This window comes from Gossypium raimondii, chromosome 12 (genome assembly GCF_025698545.1).
Source record: "Gossypium raimondii isolate GPD5lz chromosome 12, ASM2569854v1, whole genome shotgun sequence".
Classification (NCBI taxonomy): Eukaryota; Viridiplantae; Streptophyta; class Magnoliopsida; order Malvales; family Malvaceae; genus Gossypium; species Gossypium raimondii.
Window position 1 is genome coordinate 28,264,700 of NC_068576.1, and position 19,609 is coordinate 28,284,308.

A 19,609-nucleotide genomic window follows, 5' to 3' on the forward strand; every position below is an offset into this window, starting at 1 on the left:
TTTAATAACATTCTTAATATAATTTTATTAAAATATGAATTAATAAAAATCATAACATAATCGATGGGATCATAATTGCCAAAATTACAAATATTGATCCAAAAGCAATAATTATTTTCATTTTTTTTATAGATGAAAAATATCAAACATTTATACACCAAACAAACCCATGTTTTAACTTCTCTATGAGATTACCCTAGCCAACCAAAAATTTATAGACCAAATCAAAAGCCATGCAAAATGGATTCCACCATAAAGTGTTGGAGACATAGGAGATATAAATTCCATTGGTAGCCAACCAAGTCATCACCAAAGTTAGATCAACCAATGTATAAATGATATATATACACATTTTTCATTGCAAACACGAAATGCTATTGAACTTCAAACCCAAAACAAACAATAAAAAACCAAAATAAAAAATTAAACTTCATCCCTGTGATGCAAGGTCAACGCTGTTAGCTGTCTTGATGTCCTCTTCGGTTCTACGTCTGATAAAAACAGGCTTCCCTCTCCACTTGACGGTAACAGTGCTCCCTAGCTCTATGCTAGAAAGGTCAACCTCAAGAGAAGCGAGTGCAAGAACATCTTTGCTGGCAGACATGCTTAGAACAAACCTGCCACCAGACAAGACGAAATAAGCAAAAGCACGCTTGCTGGGATCACCAGGTGGAAACCGCTCGTGATTATACTCGTCGTAGACAATTTTCGAACTAGGGTTCTTCACAGTTGCCACAGTAGCAGGGACATCTGAGATCATTCCCATATCGCGTCCTCGGCTGAGGGCATCTGAAGAAAAACCTGGAAAAAGGTAAAACAACTGTCATATGCTATTACAAAAATACATGTACTGATCACAATAGAGCAGCCAGGAAATGTGAACTAAATGTCCACACACAAAGTAAACTAGCAGAGGCTCGTGTATCACATAATCTATAAAAGAAAGGGGGCGGGGGTAGTCCAGCCATACAAGCACAAGTTTTCAGGCCTTCATTCACATATCTATAGATCGCACCATGATAACATAACAACATTATTGCACGACAGCATAGGTTTTTCTCTGAAGAACTTTCTTCCTAAATGGCATGTGAGCTAATTCAACTAGTTGTTTTAAGAATACATTAACATGAAGTAAAGCAGTGGCTTCAAATGTGAAAATTCACCATCCACGAGCATATATGTATAGGCGAGTGCTTCAATGCTTCTCACTTGTATAAACCAAAGGATCACAAAGTTCTTTACCTCTTTTTTAAATTTTTCTTGTATTTCCATTATCATGAATAAACACAATGTGGCTTTTTAATTCAATAAAATCATAAATGAATGGTTATCTTCACACAAGAACAACTGATTCAAAATAAACATCTCATTATTAGCATTCGACTTTCCTTTTGGACATAATTGATTGGGTTTAGTATGCTCCAAAAAGTAACCCATATGACTATTTTCTTATTATGATCTTTTTAAGGTCATCCATCAAAACTCTTTTAAACTAAAGTCATTATAATAATCATCATAAATATTAATAAGTAATGATATATGTTAAGCTTCCAAAATGAAAAGAAGAATTATGGGCACTAAAATATGTATATCAACATTGTTTTACTTTTTATCTTTTGTACTTCAAGCCTGCTTAAATGACTAGACAATTGGCACAACTTGGTGATGATAACCACTAGGAAATTCATTTTTCTTGGGGACACCAAGATGCGGGGCAATGAAGCCCAGTAAAATTGCACAACTTAATAGTAAAGCATTTAATAGTAAAGCATTTTCCTCCATGTCTCTCGCTTTAAACTGTAAGACAAAACTGTTGTAATAACATCCACTCACCAAAGAAAAGAGAATTAAGAGAAACGGAAACTTACAAGAGAGTCATTTCTAATAACACAATCTTTGAAACACTCACTTATAGTCAAAATAAAAGAAAACTTATCCAATCCAGACCTTCAAAAATACATACAGTGTATATACACCCACAAAGAAAATGCTTTTCATTCTAGAAGAATTTCAGACCAAAGAAAAGAGAATAAGAGAAACAAACATATAGGGTAAATAAGATCACATATGAAGAACCCTTCTCAAACTAGGATCACTCAAAAAGTTCCCAAACTTTTACCCCAGCACAATCTGCCTTACTGTTCTACATCCTAGCATTTACTAGCAGTTACTTCTAGGCCAATTGAACTTTGAACTTCCTTTTCAAAGTTTTAGTCGTTGCCAAAAACAAAACAATGAACATTTGAGATGATAAATATTTTAGATGATAAGCTAGACCAACAAAAACAGGCTATGTTTTGGCACCTTAAAGAGGATTGCACGATGCCTGCAAAGTCCAATGGATAGGCTGCCAATGGGAAGCACAATACACTTATGAAAATCCTTCAATCTCGTACTGACCAATTTCCAGCGTTTGTGAATATCCCATTGCTCCACCGAAAAAGTTCCCCTAAATATATAACAATTCAAACACAAAGGAAAATAGATTAAAAAATAGTCAAAAAAATTAACCCTTAAGGGAAAAAAGGGAGAAACCTACCCCATGTATATAGCAAAATTAAAACTTTTTTTGGTTCCTGATAAAATGAAGAGAAGGGGACTGTCTAACATTTCTAGAAATAAAAACTCTAACTCAAAAATTATATTTACTTAAGGGAAAAGAATACCCAAAAAAAGTTTGTCATCTTTTTCTCCAGTTTCTAAGTACCCAAACGTGATTAACAGAAAAGTAAAATAATGAAAAATACGAGAGAACTATTTCATTTTAAGTCACAGAAACCCTAGAAAATAAAAGGTCTAACAGAAACAGTAGCAGCAGCCGCCGTGCAGAATGTTGAAGGCCAAGCCGAATGCTGAAGGCGAACAGAAACAGTAGCAGCAGATGGGGAAATAAGAAGGAAAAATGGGAAATAATATGAAGGGAAATAAAAAGGAAAAAAGGGAAACGCAGAGATGGAAAGGAAAGGAGGAGATGAAGCTAAGGGCAAAAAATGAAAATGGGAAAAAAATTACTCCCATGGAATGGAATGGCTATTCAGTGGTGAAGTAAGGGATTGCCTATTCAACATTTTCCCATAATAGAGCCTGGAATGGATTCAGGCTATAATGTCATTACAGCCAACCAAACTAACGTTTGGTGGTGAGCCCACCAAATTGGGAGGAATGCATTCCTATTCTCCCAACTAAACATGCTGTTAGTGTACTCACAATTAATTATAATTAATTTATTAATATAACAAAAGAAAACACATCATACACAACTAATATTATTGAACCCACACATTTTTCATAAGTCTGACATGCCACAATCCCCTAGTAGTGATTCGCTTTGATCTAAACCCAAAAGACGTATCTAACACACAAATAACGTATTTTGGTTATGATTCGTCAAATATGTTATATTACTAAAAGGTTAGCCACTAAAAAAACTCACCATAACAATTACCTCACGATTTTTACACTCGAATCGATGATCTCTGATCCAAAATTAAGGATCTCTCCTATTGTTATCAATAGGACCTTCAAAGAACATGAAGAATAACGTTAACAAGTGAATAAGAAAAACTTCCATGGCCAATATACCATTCGGCCAAGAGAAGAAAATACTAAAGAGAATGGGTTGATGATCGTATAATCCACACTCACACAACTTGATCAATTCGGAACGATCGAAGGATCAATAATGATATGAGATCGGAGAGTTGGATGATCTAAAAGAATCACCAAAGCAAAGAGTATATAAGATTAACCATAATAAAAATTATGGCAAAGAAATGAGAAGAAAAAAAGGAAAAACTCAACCATCACCGATGAATACAGCGGTCTGACGAAGGCGACAGCAGTCTAGCGACAAGAGGAGTAGCGGTCCGGTGAAGGGTGAATCAAAAATGATGAGGGTTTAGCAAAAACAAAGGTGAAATAATGAGATGAAAAGAAAAGAGATGGAGGAGAAGAGAAATCTACTGTAACAGCCTAATTTTAACTAAATCAGAATAGTGGTTTTGGAACCACAAATTCAAGATCATAAAATTTATTTTATTATTATTTTAATATTTACAGCATGATATTAAAGTTGTGTGAAATTATCGTAAGGAAATTTTATCGTTTAAGTGTTTAATTCGGTAAAAAGGACTAAATCGCGTACAGCGTAAAAGTTGTGTTCTATAAGTTAAAGGCATCAAATAGCTATAGAACTTAAAAGTGAAGGTCCTTATGTAGTAAATATCCCATTTATGAGATAGTGGACGATAGCAGAGCGCAATTGGTGTTATTATTAATGTTTTTAAAGGGTAAAAGGGTAAATAGGTAATTAAGTTAATAATAAATAAAACAAAGCCAAATATCATCATCTTCCATCCATTTACAACCAAAAATAGGGTTTAAAATAGCCATTGAAGAGCTTGACATTCGGCAATGGTGTTTTTGCTCAAATAGATCAAGAAAAAAAAATCAGAGTCAGATTGGGGAAAGTCGAAAGTTGCCGAATAGTCATTACGATCCGTTCATTTCTAAATGAGGTACGTTCATAAGTAAATAAATGTTCTAAAATTCAATTGTATACATAAATATATATGTTGTCGAATTTAACTAAGCATGCGATGACTTGTTTCGAGCTTGAATTGATTGAATTACGACGTTCGAAAGCCTCGTATGAACCATAGGAATAGTATAGGATACGTATGTCATGACGTTAGGACTCTTGTGGTGTGATTTCGTGTAAGACCATGTCTGGGACATTCGCACCGTATATTATTCATGTAAGACCCTGTCTGGGACAGAGGCATCGATATGTGATAACATGTAAGACCATATCTGGGATATGGCATTGTATGTGATATATGTGTTTTTGAGTATCCTTAACGATTTCGAATAGTACAACGGGCAATGTTAAAACGAGTCTGAATGTGAAATTGAGCTAAATGATCCAGGTACGTATGAGGTTTATATGTTCATTGAAAAAATAAGATAAGTGAAGGTACTTAATGTGGTAATTTGGATTATATGAGAAAAATGACTGTATATGTGTATGAGATAAGTTAAATTTGGCCTATTCCGAATTGAATTATATATGTTCTTGTGATAAATCATTTGCTTCTAACTTACTATGCTTCCAAAGCTTACTTTGTGTATCTTTTAATTGTTTTATAAATTTTGAAAGCTAGTTTCGAGCTCGGGGATCGTCAAGGATCATCGTCACACTATCGATTGCTATTTTGGTACTTTAAGAGTTTGTACTTTTGACGTATGGCATGTATAGGCTAGTTTCGATATGGTTCATTTTGATCTGTATATATGTGGCCATGCGAATATGGCCTGATAATGATGCTAATGTTTGTGTATACTCGGTCATGGTAAAAGCTTATTTTGGGAAGTATGTTTCATGGTATATATGTATGGTGTATTGGTTATATGTTTTGGTTGAGTAACGATTTAGTTAATGGATGTGTTTTTACGATAATGCATATGTTCCCATAAGCTAAGTTATGTATAACTGATTGCTTTCATATTGGTTGTTTAGGTACTATTTGTGATGGCAAAATACGAATATGTTTTATAATTTATTGGACGGTTATCTAGGTATGGACATAAATGGTAAATTGCGCATGAAATAGTAAAGTACAAGATCATATTTAATCGTTTGGTAATGTTTGATAATGTCTCATGTATGGATGATATTTAAGTTATATGGTCTGTCTTGTTTTGACTTAATAATTTGAATGTGCATAGGTATGTAAAATGCATGTTTGACAATTTGCTAATAAAATAGATTTATAAAATTGAAGATCATAATCTATGTGCTAGGTACCACATATGAAATGACACATACTTGGTTTTAATTTTGGTAGTCGAATACCATGAATGTGATGTTCATATGGTTCGAAAATTATATTTATCAAGCACGTGTTGTATGACTTTGATGCATGTTAGTTGGATCAAAAATTTGATTGAATGGAGAACATTGATATGATTGAATTTGAAGCATGGTTCGTATTTGTAATATGATTAATAATGCATTTTTGACTTATATAAATGAGTGAATGGTTGCTATTTGAATTCGATAACTATTGTAAAGAAGTCATTATAATTTTGTGCATAAATTGTAATAAATGGCCGTGATGAACTATGTTTTGTTCGGTAATGCCTCGTAACCCTAATCTGGCGACGGATACGGGTTAGGGGTGTTACATTTGATTGGTATCAAAGCTACGATTCAGTCGGTTCTAGGACTAACGTAACGCGTATGAGTCTAGCTATACATGCCATATATATAAACTACGATAGAGTGATGATTCCTAACAATTAAAATGTGTTTTTGTATAGTAAATAGATCCCGATCGAGCTGTAGCTGATGATGTGGAAAGTATCAAATGTGTTGGATAATACGATCTGGGTGTTTGATGAATTATCTTGTACTCCTAATGAATGTATCAAATGTGTTGGATCTTTGTTAAGGGACACTGCATATCATTGGTGGAATACACTAGTATCAGTGGTTCCAAAAGAACGGGTTACTTGGGAGTTCTTTCAGATTGAATTTCAGAAGAAATATATTAGTCAGAGATTCATAGGTCAAAAACGTAAAGAATTTCTCGAGTTAAAACAAGGTCGCATGACAATGACAGAATATGAGCAGGAATTTGTGAGACCCAGTAGATATGCTTGGGAATGTGTTTCAACTGAAGCTATAATGTGTAAAAGATTTGAAGACTGTTTGAATGAAGACATTAAGTTGTTAGTCAGGATTCTGGAAATAAAAGAGTTTGTGGTACTCGTTGAGCGAGCATACAAAGCTGAGGAACTTGGGAAAGAGAAAAGAAAAGCTAACTTTAAAGCTAGAGATTCGCGAAAAAGATCATCGAGTAAGTCATTTCAGTCAGCATCAAAGAAGTTCTGAGATGATTTTAGCCGTTCAAAGGCTACTGTGGGTTATTCTAGACGAGATCGAGACAGACCACTTGTGAGTTCGAAAGTTACTTCAATAGCTAGTTTTGGAAATGTTAGACCAAATCAACCTGAGTGCAAACATTGCGGTAAACGACATCCCGACAATTGTAAACTGAATGATGGGGTTGTTTCAAATGTGGATCATTAGATCATTTCATCCGTGAATGTCTTGAGTTGGTCGAGCAAGCTGCAGTGCAGAATACGAGGCCGAGTAACACTGCAGCTAGAGGTAGACCACCCAGAAACACGGGTAATGTGAATGGTAGCCGGAGGGGAACTAAAGACACTGTTGTTAGATCTGAAGCCTGCGCACCTGTCAGAGCTTATGTTATTCGCGCTCGTGAAGAAGTTTGGTCTCCAAATGTTATTACCGGTACTTTCACACTCTATGATATTAGTGTTGTTGCATTGATTGATCCAGGGTCAACTCTTTCTTATGTATGTGAGACTTTAGTATCCAGTAAGACTTTGCTTGTAGAGTCTACTGAATTTGTGATTAGAGTATCAAGCCCCTTAGTCAGGTGTGTTTTGGTTGATAAAGTATACAAGAACTGTTTGTTGGTGACTCGAGACTTCTGTTTTCTGGCCGAACTGATGTTTTTGCCATTCGACGAATTTGATATAATTTTGGGTATGGATTGGTTAACACTGCACGATGCTATTGTAAACTACAAATAGAAGACGATTGATTTGAAATGTCAGAATAATGAGATTATTCGGATTGATCAGATGATTTGAATGGTTTACCAGTAATGATTTCTTCGATGTTAGCTCGAACATATGTGAGAAAGGGTTGTGAAGCTTATTTTGCCTATGTACTCGACTCTAAAGTGATCAAAAAGAAGATTGAATCAGTACCAGTTGTGTGTGAGTATCCAGATATATTTCCTGAAGAGCTACGGGGACTACCACCGATTCAAAAAGTTGAATTTGGTATTAAACTAGTGCCGGGAACTACTCCGATATCAATAGCTCCATATAGAATGGCTCCGACCGAGTTAAAAGAATTGAAATATCAGTTGCAAAAGTTGATCGATAGAGGATTTGCACGACCAAGTTTCTCTCCCTGGGGTGCTCCGGTATTATTTGTGAAAGAGAAAGACAGAATTATGAGAATGTGTATTGATTATAGACAGCTCAATAAAGTGACAATCAAGAATAAATATCCTCTGTCATGAATAGACGATTTGTTTGATCAGCTAAAAGAGGCTATAGTGTTTTCTAAGATAGATTTGAGATAAGGTTATTATCAGCTGCGAGTTAAAGACTTAGATGTGATGAAAACTATTTTTCGAACGAGGTACGGGCATTATGAGTTTCTAGTTATGCCTTTCGGACTAACGAATGCACCTGTTGTTTTTATGGACCTAATGAATCGGATCTTCAGACCTTATTTGGTTAGATTTGTTGTTGTGTTTATGGATGACATCTTGATCTATTCCCATGATGAATCTGAGCATGTTGAACATCTAAGAATAGTACTACAGACTTTGCGAGATAAACAGCTATTGGCAAAGTTCAGTAAATGTGAGTTCTGCTTACAAGAAGTTGGTTTTCTGGGGCATATTGTGTCAACATCGGGTATTCAAGTCGATCCAAGTAAGATTTCAGCAATATTGGATTGGAAGCCTCCGAAAAATATATCCGAAGTCTGAAGCTTTCTAGGACTTGCCGGTTATTATAGACGATTCGTAAAAGGTTTCTCAATGATTGCAACTCCGTTGCCAAGACTATTTCAAAAAGATGTTAAGTTTGAGTGGTCGGACAAGTGCAAAAAAAGTTTTGATCAGCTGAAAGCTCTTTTGATTGAAGCTCCAGTGTTAGTACAGCCAGAATCGGGTAAAGAATTCGTAATCTATAGTGATGCACCGTTAAATGGTTTGGGATGTGTTTTGATACAGGAAGACAAAGTCATAGCTTATGCCTCGAGACAATTAAAGCAACATGAAAAGAATTAACCAACGCACGATTTGGAATTAGCAGCTATCGTGTTTGCGTTGAAGATTTGGCGTCACTATCTGTTCGGTGAGAAATGCCATGTTTATTCTGATCACAAGAGCTTAAAATATTTGATGACTCAGAAATATATAAATCTACGACAGCAAAGATGGTTAGAATTGTTAAAAGATTATGAGCTAGTGATTGACTATCATCCAAGAAAGGCCAATGTTGTTGCTGATGCTTTAAGTCGGAAACCTTTGTTTGCTCTACATGCAATGAATACTCAGTTGGCTCTATCTGATGACGACTCGATTATAGCTGAATTAAAAGCAAGACTGTTATTTATGCAATAGATTTGCGAAGCTCAGAAAGCTGATAGTGAATTCTTAGCAAAACGGCTCAATGTTATTTGAATTTTGATTCAGAGTTTCGAGTCGATGCTAATGATTGTTTAAGATTCAAAGACCGAATATGTGTACCGAGAAATTCAGAGTTGATTTAGATGATTTTAAATGAAGCTCATAGTAGTCGTTTGTCTATTCATCCGGGAAGCACGAAAATGTATAACGATCTTAAACAGCTTTACTGGTGGTTTGGTATGAAACGTGACATCTCAGAGTTCGTTTCTAAATATTTGATTTGTCAGCAAGTTAAAGTTGAGCATCAGGTACCGTCTGGTTTATTGTAGTCGATTATGATTCTCGAGTGGAAATGGGATAGAGTGACTATGGATTTTGTGTCGGGATTGCCCCTATCTCCGAGAAAGAAAGATGCGATCTAGGTTATAGTTGACAGATTGACAAAATCAGCTCATTCCATTCCAGTACGAACGGACTATTCGCTCGATAAGTTAGCTAAGTTGTATATTTCAGAGGTTGTGAGATTGCACGGAATACATATTTCTATTGTTTAGCATAGAGATCTGAGGTTCACATCGCGGTTTTGGAAGAAACTGTAAGATGCACTAGGTACAAAGCTACACATCAGTGCCGCTTTTCACCCACAGATGGATGGACCATCCGAGCAAGTTATTTAGATACTTGAGGATATGTTACGATGTTGCATTCTTGAGTTTAAAGGTGCGTGGGAAAAGTATTTGCCATTGATTGAATTTGCGTATAATAACAACTTTCATTTAAGTATTAAAATAGCACCTTACAAAGCTTTATACGGTCGCAAATTCCAGACACCTTTGTATTGGATTAAACTTAGTGAGAATAAGCTTCACGGGGTCGATTTGATTAAAGAGACTGAATAAAAAGTGAAAGTGATTCGTGATAGTCTGAAAGCAACGTCAGATCGTCAGAAATCGTACGCAGACTTGAAACGAAAAGATATTGAGTTTCAGATTGGAGATCAAGTGTTTTTGAAAGTATCTTCGTGGAATAAAATACTTAGATTTGGCAGAAAAGACAAGTTAAGTCTGAGATTCATCGGGCTGTATAAAATTATCGAGCGTATCGGGCCAGTTGCTTATGGATTTTTGTTGCCACCTGAATTAGTAAATATTCATAATGTATTTCATGTATCAATTTTACGACCATATCGATCTGATCCCTCACATGTGATTTCCCCATCTGAGATTGAGATTCAGTCTAATATGACATACGAAGAAGAACCAATCCGAGTTTTAGATCGTGAGGTTAAAGAATTGAGAAAAAAGAAAATTTCATTAGTGAAATTCTTATGGCATCGACACGGGGTTGAAGAAGCTATGTGGGAGCCCGAGGATGCTATGAGAGAGCAATATTCAAACCTATTCACGGGTAAGATTTTCGGGGACAAAAATCCCTAAGGGGGGAGAGTTGTAACAGCTCAGTTTTAGCTAAATTGGAACAGTGGTTTTGGAACCACAAATTCGAGGTCATAAAATTTATTTTATTATTATTTTAACATTTACAGCATGATATTAGAGTTATGTGAAATTTTCATAAAAAATTTTATCGTTTAAGTCTTTAATTCGGTACAAATGACTAAATCGCGTAAAGCATAAAAGTTGTGTTCTATAAGCTAAAGGTATCAAATAGCTATAGAACTTAAAAGTGAAGATTCTTATGTAGTAAATATCTCATTTATGAGATAGTGGATGATATTGGAGTGGCAATTGGTGTTATTATTAATGTTTTTAAAGGGTAAATAGGTAATTAAGTTAATAATAAATAAAACAAAGCCAAATATCATCATCTTCTATCCATTTACAACCGAAAATAGGGTTTAAAATAGCCATTGAAGAGCTTAACATTCGGCCATGGAGTTTTTGCTCAAATAGATCAAGAAAGAAAGAAATCGGAGTTAGATCAGGGAAAGCCAAAAGTTGTCAAATAGTCGTTCCGGTCCGTTCATTTCTGAACGAAGTAAGTTCATAAGTAAATAAATGTCCTTAAATTAAATTGTATATATAAATATATATGTTACCAAATTGAACTGAGCATGGGATGACCTGCTTTGAGCTTGAATTGATTGAATTACGACATCCGAAAGCCCCGTATAAACCATAGGAATAATATAGGATACGTATGTCATGACGTTAGGACTTTTGAGGTATGATTTCGTGTAAGACCATGTTTGGGATATTGGCATCGATATGAGATTACGTGTAAGACCATGTCTGGGACATTGAAACCGTATATGATTCGTGTAAAACCCTGTCTACGACAGAGGCATCAATTTGAGATAACATGTAATACCATATCAGGGATATGGCATTGTATGTGATAAATATTTTTTCGAGTATCCTTACCGATTTTGAATGGTTCAACGGGCAATGTTAAAACGAGTCTGAATGTGAAATTGAGCTAAATGATACAGGTACGTATGAGGTTTATATGTTCATTGAAAAAAAAAAGATAAGTGAAGTTACTTAATGTGGTAATTTGGATTAAATGAGAAAAATGAATGTAGATGTGTATGAGATTAGTTAAATTTGGCCTATTCCGAATTGAATTATATATGTTCTAGTGATAAATCATTTGCTGATGACTTACTAAGCTTTCAAAGTTTACTTTGTGTGTCTTTTCATTATTTTACAAATTTTGAAAGCTAGTTTCGAGCTCGAGGATCGTCAAGGATCATCGTCACACAATCGATTGCTATTTTGATACTTTAAGATTTTGTACTTTTGACTTATGGCATGTATAGGCTAGTTTCGATATGGTTCATTTTGATCTGTATATATGTGGCCATGCGAATATGGCTTGATAATGATGCTAATGTTTGTGTATACTCGGTCATGGTATAAGCTCATTTTGGGAAGTATGTTTCATGGTATATATGTATGGTGTATTGGTTATATGTTTTGGTTGAGTAACGATTTAGTTGATGGATGTGTTTTTACTATAATGCATTTGTTCCCATAAGTTAAGTTATGTATAAGTGATTCCTTGCATATTGGTTGTTTAGGTACTATTTGTGATGGCAAAATACGAATATGTTTTATAATTTATTGGACGGTCATCTAGGTATGGACATAAATGGTAAATTGCGCATGAAATAGTAAAGTACAAGATCATATTTAATCGTTTGGTAATGTTTGATAATGTCTCATGTATGGATGATATTTAAGCTATATGGTGTGTCTTGTTTTGACTTAATAATTCGAATGTGCATAGGTATGTAAAATGCATGTTTGACAATTTGCTAATAAAATAGATTTATAAAATTAAAGATCATAATCTATGTGCTGGGTACCACATATGAAATGACACATGCTTGGTTTTAATTTAGGTAGTCAAATACCATGAATGTGATGTTCATATGGTTCGGAAATTATATTTATAAAGCACGGGTTGTATGACTTTGATGCATGTTAGTTGGTTCGAAAAATTGATTGAGTGGAGGACATTGATATGATTTAATTTGAAGCATGGTTCGTATTTGTAATATTATTAATAATGCATGTTTGACTTATATGAATGAGTGAATGGTTGCTATTTGAATTTGATAACTATTGTAAAGAAGTCATTATAATTTTGTGCATGAATTGTAATAAATGATCGTGATGAACTATGTTTTGTTCGGTAATGTCTCGTAACCCTAATCCAGCGACGGATACGGGTTAGGGTATTACATCTGCGGTGGTGGTCACGACGACGATCGGTGGCGACGGGGAAAAAATAGGAGGAGGATGAGCTACGGTGGTTAAAAGGCGCAATGGTCGGTGGTGAAGGGTTCTGTCATAGTGGAGGAAGGAAGCAAAAATGAAAAGAGAAAAGGGTGGTGGTTTTGCAATAAAGAGAGAAAATAAGTGAGAATAAAAGAGAAAAAGTAGATAAATGGGAGAGAGGGGGGAGGGGACGGCAATGAGAGGTGGGTGAGTGAGAGGAGAGGTTGGCAACTTGGTTTAAGTTTAATGAACCTCTTCTATGGCAAGGGTGAGATGAAATGGAAAGATAGGGAGACATGGAGTAAAAAAGGGATCATGCTCCCTCAACTTATGGTAAGTTTGACCCATAATGGAGGAAAGGAATCCTCCTATTCATGGAAGCTATGGGGTGGAAGGAAAGCTTAATAATCACATGGGTTGTGTTAAAACTTAAATAAAAAGATGAGAACAAAATGAATTGAACTTAAAACCTCTAAGATAACTTAGGAGCACTTAACCACTTGACCACTTCTCTTCCTTGTTTTTATTTTAGTAGAAAATATTTGAAAACATGGGATGACCTTTGCTAAGGGTTTAAAACAAATTTGCACCAAAAAGAAATTAATGAGAGGGAAGGGATGCGAACTCAGATCATTAAGTACAGTTCCACCACTACTCAATCACTATAATTTATATTTATTTATTATTAAATAAGTAAAATATTATCTAAATAAAAATTCGACAATGACCACTCTCGGTTCATTAACCCAATTTCTACTAACCCGATTTTTAGGATGTGATATTGAGGAGTCAATTAATAATTAACCAATTAATAATTAACAAATGGACCTAAATGGTTATTAAACAATTTTTTCTTATATGATAGTGGATGATAATGATGATTGTCATTTAACATTTCTAATTATAATTATAATATATATAAGCCTTAAGTAATTAAACTAAACATGATTAATCAACTTCATTAGTTGTTAATTTAAGTATATATATTCATAAGTGGGAGATGACAACATTATCAATTTCCCATGTATTTCAGCCGTCCATGCCCTAAAAAGAAGAAGGAAAATTCTTTTGCTTTCTTTTCCAATTGATCCAAAATTTATCAAGTTAATTGAGTTCTTTCCTTCAGATTTTTATCAATTTTCAATCACGAAGCTTCATTTAACTAACCCATATATTGGTTTCTTCAATTGTTTGATATTTAGCAAGTAACCATTAAAGCATAATTGATGAAATTAAGCTTGAATATGAAGAGATTGTTAGTTAGTAAGTTTGATTATGTTAAGGATTAAGTTAGAAATTAAGTTAAACTTTATAGATAATTTTATGATATTAGGTACTAAATTGAATAAATTAAAATTTATTAGGAATTGTGTTAAGATTAAAATTACAAGTCCCTAATGAAAGGATATGAAATTGAATTTTGATTCGATGTTAGATATCAAAAATATGAGTATTTCGGATATATGGACTAAAATGAATATAATACAAAATATGTTTGATTGTTTGTTTTTGATGTGATTGAGTGGAAACTAATACCATTTTTATAATTGAATTATTGAAAGTAGCTAAAGATGACCTTGGGTTGTCTAAAGAGAAAAAAAAGTGAGTCGCGACCACGCCCCGGTGTGCGTGCACCCAGGCTATAAAAATAATGCAGATAAAAGTATACTGCAAGTGAATAGATCAAATTGTAATATAGTTTTAATTTACAACGAAATACAAGAGTATTTTGAGGATCGTACCCAAAGGAGGTATGACTAAAACTGAATTAAACAGTAACAAAGAACGTGCAAAGCTAAGTCTAACTAGTTACTTCCCTAATTATTATAGTACGACTAAACATAAATTAAGAGTGTAAAATTAACTACTACTAAAAGGATCTAATTGCAAAAATAATAAAACTAGAAATAAGTCGATCAAGAATGACAAATAGGAATTGACCAATTTCCATGATTGTAATTAATCTAGACTAAATGTTTTTCTTGATTAATTATTAATTGATCTAATTAATACATTTCTACCTATAGTTCTACCAATTAATCAATTTAGTCCATTTATCTTTCGACATGATGAATCTAAATGGGACAATTGAATTGATTCCGGGTAAAATCTCCTTTTGGTCTCATTTACCTAGATTACTACCTAAAGTCATCAATTCTAGGGTTTTAAGTTCATTCAATTTGATCCAATTAACTAATTTCAATCCCTAAGTTAGATTAACTACTCTATCTTCTATTAATCAACTTCCATAAAAATTTAACCCAATTAATTCGTAAAACATTAATAGAATGAATAACAAGAAAGTAAAGGGTTGAAAGATGCTGAGTAATTCGAAGAGTCTGATTGTGGGAATCGCGATTGGTAGCAACTAAAATGCTTGTAATAGAAACATTCAATCACTCGTATTGATAATAAATCCGCAACAAATGAAATTATGAAAAAAGTAAACATAGAAAAACTAAAGAATGAAATTAAGAAATTGAATTACTAGAAAACAAAATTCTAAATAACAATGTTGTAAAGAAAATCCTAAGAATCTAATTACTAAGCTACTATGAATTTTCAAAAGCCTCCTTTTAATTAAGCTTAAGAGTTAACATTTATAGAACTAATGATGTTTGACCTAATTAGGGCGACTATGCCCTGAATTAGGGGTGAGCATTCGATCGAATCGAATCTAATCAAAAATTTTCAAGTTAATCGAGTTTTCGAATCTCATTTTATCATCCTAACTTTATTTGAAGTTTTCTCGAATCGAGTCGAGTAGATGGAATTCGAATCGAATCGAATCGAATATATTTGTTCGAGTCAAATTTTAAAAAATAATTTTGGGTCCTTATAACCATTGTCACCCATCGTAATAAAATTTGTCCACCTTAATCAAATTTTTTATTAACTTTCATCACTTCATAATTTATTTATTAATTTTTTATATACTGGTTAGCCTTTTTGCTTGCTTAGTTGTTTCAATTATCTTGATTCTTGTCACTATGTATTTTAGAATTAAAAATATATTAAATGTAAAAATATAATTTTTAATAAAAGTTATTTTAAAAATAAAATATGAAATTGATACCAATATAAAATTTTAACACGAATATTTTATGGCATAATTAATAATTTAATTTTAATATAAATATTCAATATGACTAAACAATTCAATAATAAAAATAATATAAAATGTGAAATTTAATTTAATAATATAAATAATAGATATAAATAAAATTATTACTATTTATGTTTAGTGATTTTTTGGATAATTTTGATTTTTATTTGAGAGTAAAGGGTGAGAAGTAAAAGTTTAGGGGAAAAATAAAAAGTTTTGGGGAATAAAAGTTTGAGGGAAAGTAAATAGGGAGAGTAAAATTTTGGAGGGAAAATATTAAAAAAAATTGGAAGGGGGAGGGTTTGGGATAGATGGGAGGTGGGATGGGAAGGGAATAAAAGTTTTAGGGGAAAAGTTGGAGGGGGTAATAATTTTGGGGGAAAATAAAAGGTTTTAAGGGTTTTGGTGAGTAAAATTTTGAAAAAAAATAAATGGGAGAGTAAAATTTTGGTAGGAAATGGATTTTGGGTAGATTGGGGGGTTGGGAGGGGAGGGGAGTAAAAGTTTTGAGGGAAAAGTAAAAAGGTTAGGGAGTTTGGGGTAAAAATGTAAAATATTATAGTTTGATATTCGAATTATTCGAATTATTCGAATTATTCGAATTCGAAAACTCAACTCGATTCGAACTCGAAATTTGAAAAAAAATTCGAGTTGATTCGAATAACTCGATTAACTCGAATAACTCAATTCGTTTAACTCGAAATTCGAATTTTTTTTCGATTTTTTCGAGTCGAATCGAGTTTTGCTCACCCCTACCCTGAATTACGAGTAAAAATTGATTGTGCAGATGGAAACACTTTTGCATATTTTAAGTCCATCGAGCCTCAATGTCGAGTCATCACATGTCCAATGTTGCGACTTTCTAGGCAGTTTGCTCGAGTCTTTGAATAGGGACTTGGGTATCGCAACTTTACTCCTCAATGTCGTGACTTTGCTACAACCTTGTAATTGACTTTCATCTTTCGCTACTGTCATGGATGTCGTGACTTCAAGTGTTGAATGTTGTGACTTTAGCTTCCAATGTCGTGACCTTGGTAACGGTCTGCTTGTCTTGTCGATGTTGCTCGAAAATCCTTCTAAGTGTGTATGTAACGTCAATGTTGCGACTTTATGTTCTCCATGTCCCGACTTTCTAGGCAATCCACTAGCTCTTTTTCTATTTGGTTCAAGTCGTTTCTTGCCCCACTACATCAACTCGTTAAAACTTCATTAGGCTTGAGTTGGCCTAATTGGTCGATAAACATCATAAAAAGGCTTGTTTTATTTAATTACGTATAACTAATATATAATTCATAAAGCTACTAAAATGACATAAAAATGCTCGATTACAAGCTTCTTAAGTATCGAAAAGAACGTAATTTACCATATTAAATTATGGCAGATCAAATTCTCCCACACTAAGTCTTTGCTTGTCCTCAAACAAACACATAAGCCAACAAACAACAAGCAAAATATGACGACCTTTGAGCATGCTTAATGAAGAGATTTGATTAAAGATATAGACAAAAAGAATGACTCTTCTATCGTACAATTTCGATATGATACTTAGAGAATTCACAACTTTTAAAAGTGATCGTTCAAAGAACTACAACATGAACAAGTTTAAAGATGATCATATATATTCTCTATTTATCATACTACTAATCCATCAAAATTCATTATCAGATGTAACATTATAGCAAATGAACATAAAGCAATCATTTCTCATACAAATAACAAGACAATCATACAATATTTTATAAGCACAATTTTGAATATAAAATTTTATTGTTTTTTTTTTACAAAAAATTTATTGTATCATTGATTTGAAATAGATCATGAGAAACTTGTAATGTGACTAAATGAATCTAGAATGTTGTATACTTACTCTACTTTAATTTTCTAGCTATTATATATAGCTAATAGTTTTTTAATAGACAACTCTTGATATCATGAATAGGGGTGAGCAATCAGTCGAATCGAATCGAATGAAAAAATTTCGAGTTAATCAAGTTTTCGAATCTTATTTTATCATCCTAACTCGATTTGAAATTTTCTCGAATCAGATCGAGTTAGATGAAATTTGAATTGAATTGAATCGAATTGAATCGAATATATTTGTTCAAGTTAAATTAAAAAATAATTTTTTTATTTTTAATGTATTTTTAAAAATATTTTTCTTTAAAGTTTTTAAATATAATCATAAAATGAAAATTTGTTAGGGAACAAATAAAAGCAACACAACATGAGTCCAAGTGAACAACAACACAATAAGATTATAATAAAAAATATAAGCAAAAGTCAAAAAAAAAAAAAAAAAAAAACTAAACCAACTCAAATTCTTGATTCTCCACACAATTGAGTCAGCCGAATTGAAACGATGTGTTGCTGGAAACATTGCATGTCTCTATCAGTCAAACAAATAAATAAAACATTCCATATCTTACTGTTATATTCTGTTCCTAAGAAGAAAATCAAATGAGAACTTTCCATTGAAGTGTTGTTCTATTTTTCCAATTCCATTCAATTCAAACGCCAACTACGTAAACCATTTCCCTGTTTCAATATAACCAATTAACCATAGAATCGAGTGCTATGATTGCTTTTAAGATGGCATTTTATTAATAGTGTTTTAAATAGTAAATTAAAAAAAAACACTCATAACCCAAAAATATGCAGCAGCAGTAATATTTTAATTTAATCTCACAGTAATATATGCAACAACAACCGTTATATTTTTATATAAAAAAAATTAACTTATAACCTAAAATATGTAGCAGCAGATTACTTTAATCCCACAATCATATATACAGCAACAGTTATCTCGGGACAAACCTGGGAGATGCAAAAAAGTATAGGTTAAGACTGAAGAGAACGGAGCGCCGCCGGCCAGAAGGAACACCACTTACGGAGCGAGCGGAGATTGTGAGGGATTTGCCCATCCTAAAAAAGTTCGATGAACTGATGAAGAAGAAGAATGGAGATAGAGATTTTAATTTAGAAGGTTTGAATGAACCAATGAAGAAGAATAAGAAGAATGAAGGGTTTAATATAAAGATTTTTTAAGAAGCGGGGGATTTAATTTAGGAATTTTTGAAGGAGAAGCATGAATTTGGGGGTCTGAATGGATTAAGGGTTTGATTTGGGAAATTTTGAGAAAATTGTGGGGCTTGCCGACCGGGGGAATAGGGTAAAAGAGTTGGGGTTAATACAATATAAATTTAAAATTTAAAATAATATAAATTAATATTCGATTTATTTAAATTATACTCGAAAAAAAATTTAACTGATTTAATTAATTTAATTTGAATAATTTGAATTTTGAATTTTTTTTAGGATGAATTGAGTTGTGCTTACCGGTTCTACAATCGATTTAGTTGTATGCAATTTGCAGAGAAATAAATTGTTGATTCTTTATATTAATCAATAAATATTGTGCCCATTATGTATGAGTGAGCCACGTTCCAAATAGTAAACCATAATTAAGCAACTGTTTAAATTTTGAATCAGAGAAAAGTTAAACTGCCTTTTAGCTG

At 33.1% G+C, this 19,609-nt stretch overlaps 2 protein-coding genes across 3 annotated transcripts; one reads left to right on the forward strand and one right to left on the reverse strand.

Annotated features, from left to right (window-relative positions):
* Positions 1 to 258: 258 nt before the first annotated feature.
* LOC105763624 (cytochrome b-c1 complex subunit Rieske, mitochondrial) lies at positions 259 to 3,088 on the reverse strand. Of its 2 annotated transcripts, none has more exons than XM_012581904.2 (3): positions 2,540 to 3,088; positions 2,305 to 2,449; positions 259 to 801 (listed from the first exon to the last, which is right to left on the reverse strand). In XM_012581904.2, exon 3 carries the CDS (start codon positions 764 to 766, stop codon positions 431 to 433), a length of 336 nt encoding a protein of 111 aa, XP_012437358.1. In that variant the 5' UTR covers positions 767 to 801; positions 2,305 to 2,449; positions 2,540 to 3,088; the 3' UTR covers positions 259 to 430. The 2 variants fall into 2 exon arrangements, 1 of the variants encoding a protein (XP_012437358.1); XR_001124343.2 differs by having other exon boundaries at positions 652 to 801; positions 2,802 to 3,088.
* A 3,528-nt stretch (positions 3,089 to 6,616) lies between these two features.
* LOC105762090 (uncharacterized) lies at positions 6,617 to 9,239 on the forward strand. The gene is made up of 4 exons (XM_012580003.1): positions 6,617 to 6,860; positions 7,094 to 7,405; positions 7,675 to 8,024; positions 9,027 to 9,239. The coding sequence occupies exons 1-4, from the start codon at positions 6,617 to 6,619 to the stop codon at positions 9,237 to 9,239; spliced, it is 1,119 nt and encodes a 372-aa protein (XP_012435457.1).
* The last annotated feature ends 10,370 nt before the right edge of the window (positions 9,240 to 19,609 follow it).

Coding starts and splice junctions, on each gene's coding strand:
- LOC105763624 (XM_012581904.2), bottom strand. CDS start 766: ATGGGAATGATCTCAGATGTCCCTGCTACTGTGGCAACTGTGAAGAAC.
- LOC105762090 (XM_012580003.1), top strand. CDS start 6,617: ATGACAGAATATGAGCAGGAATTTGTGAGACCCAGTAGATATGCTTGG. Junction 7,406..7,674: donor ATGTGAGACTTTAGTATCCA/GTAAGACTTTGC, acceptor CGGATTGATCAG/ATGATTTGAATGGTTTACCA. Junction 8,025..9,026: donor TCTCTCCCTGGGGTGCTCCG/GTATTATTTGTG, acceptor TTGATGACTCAG/AAATATATAAATCTACGACA.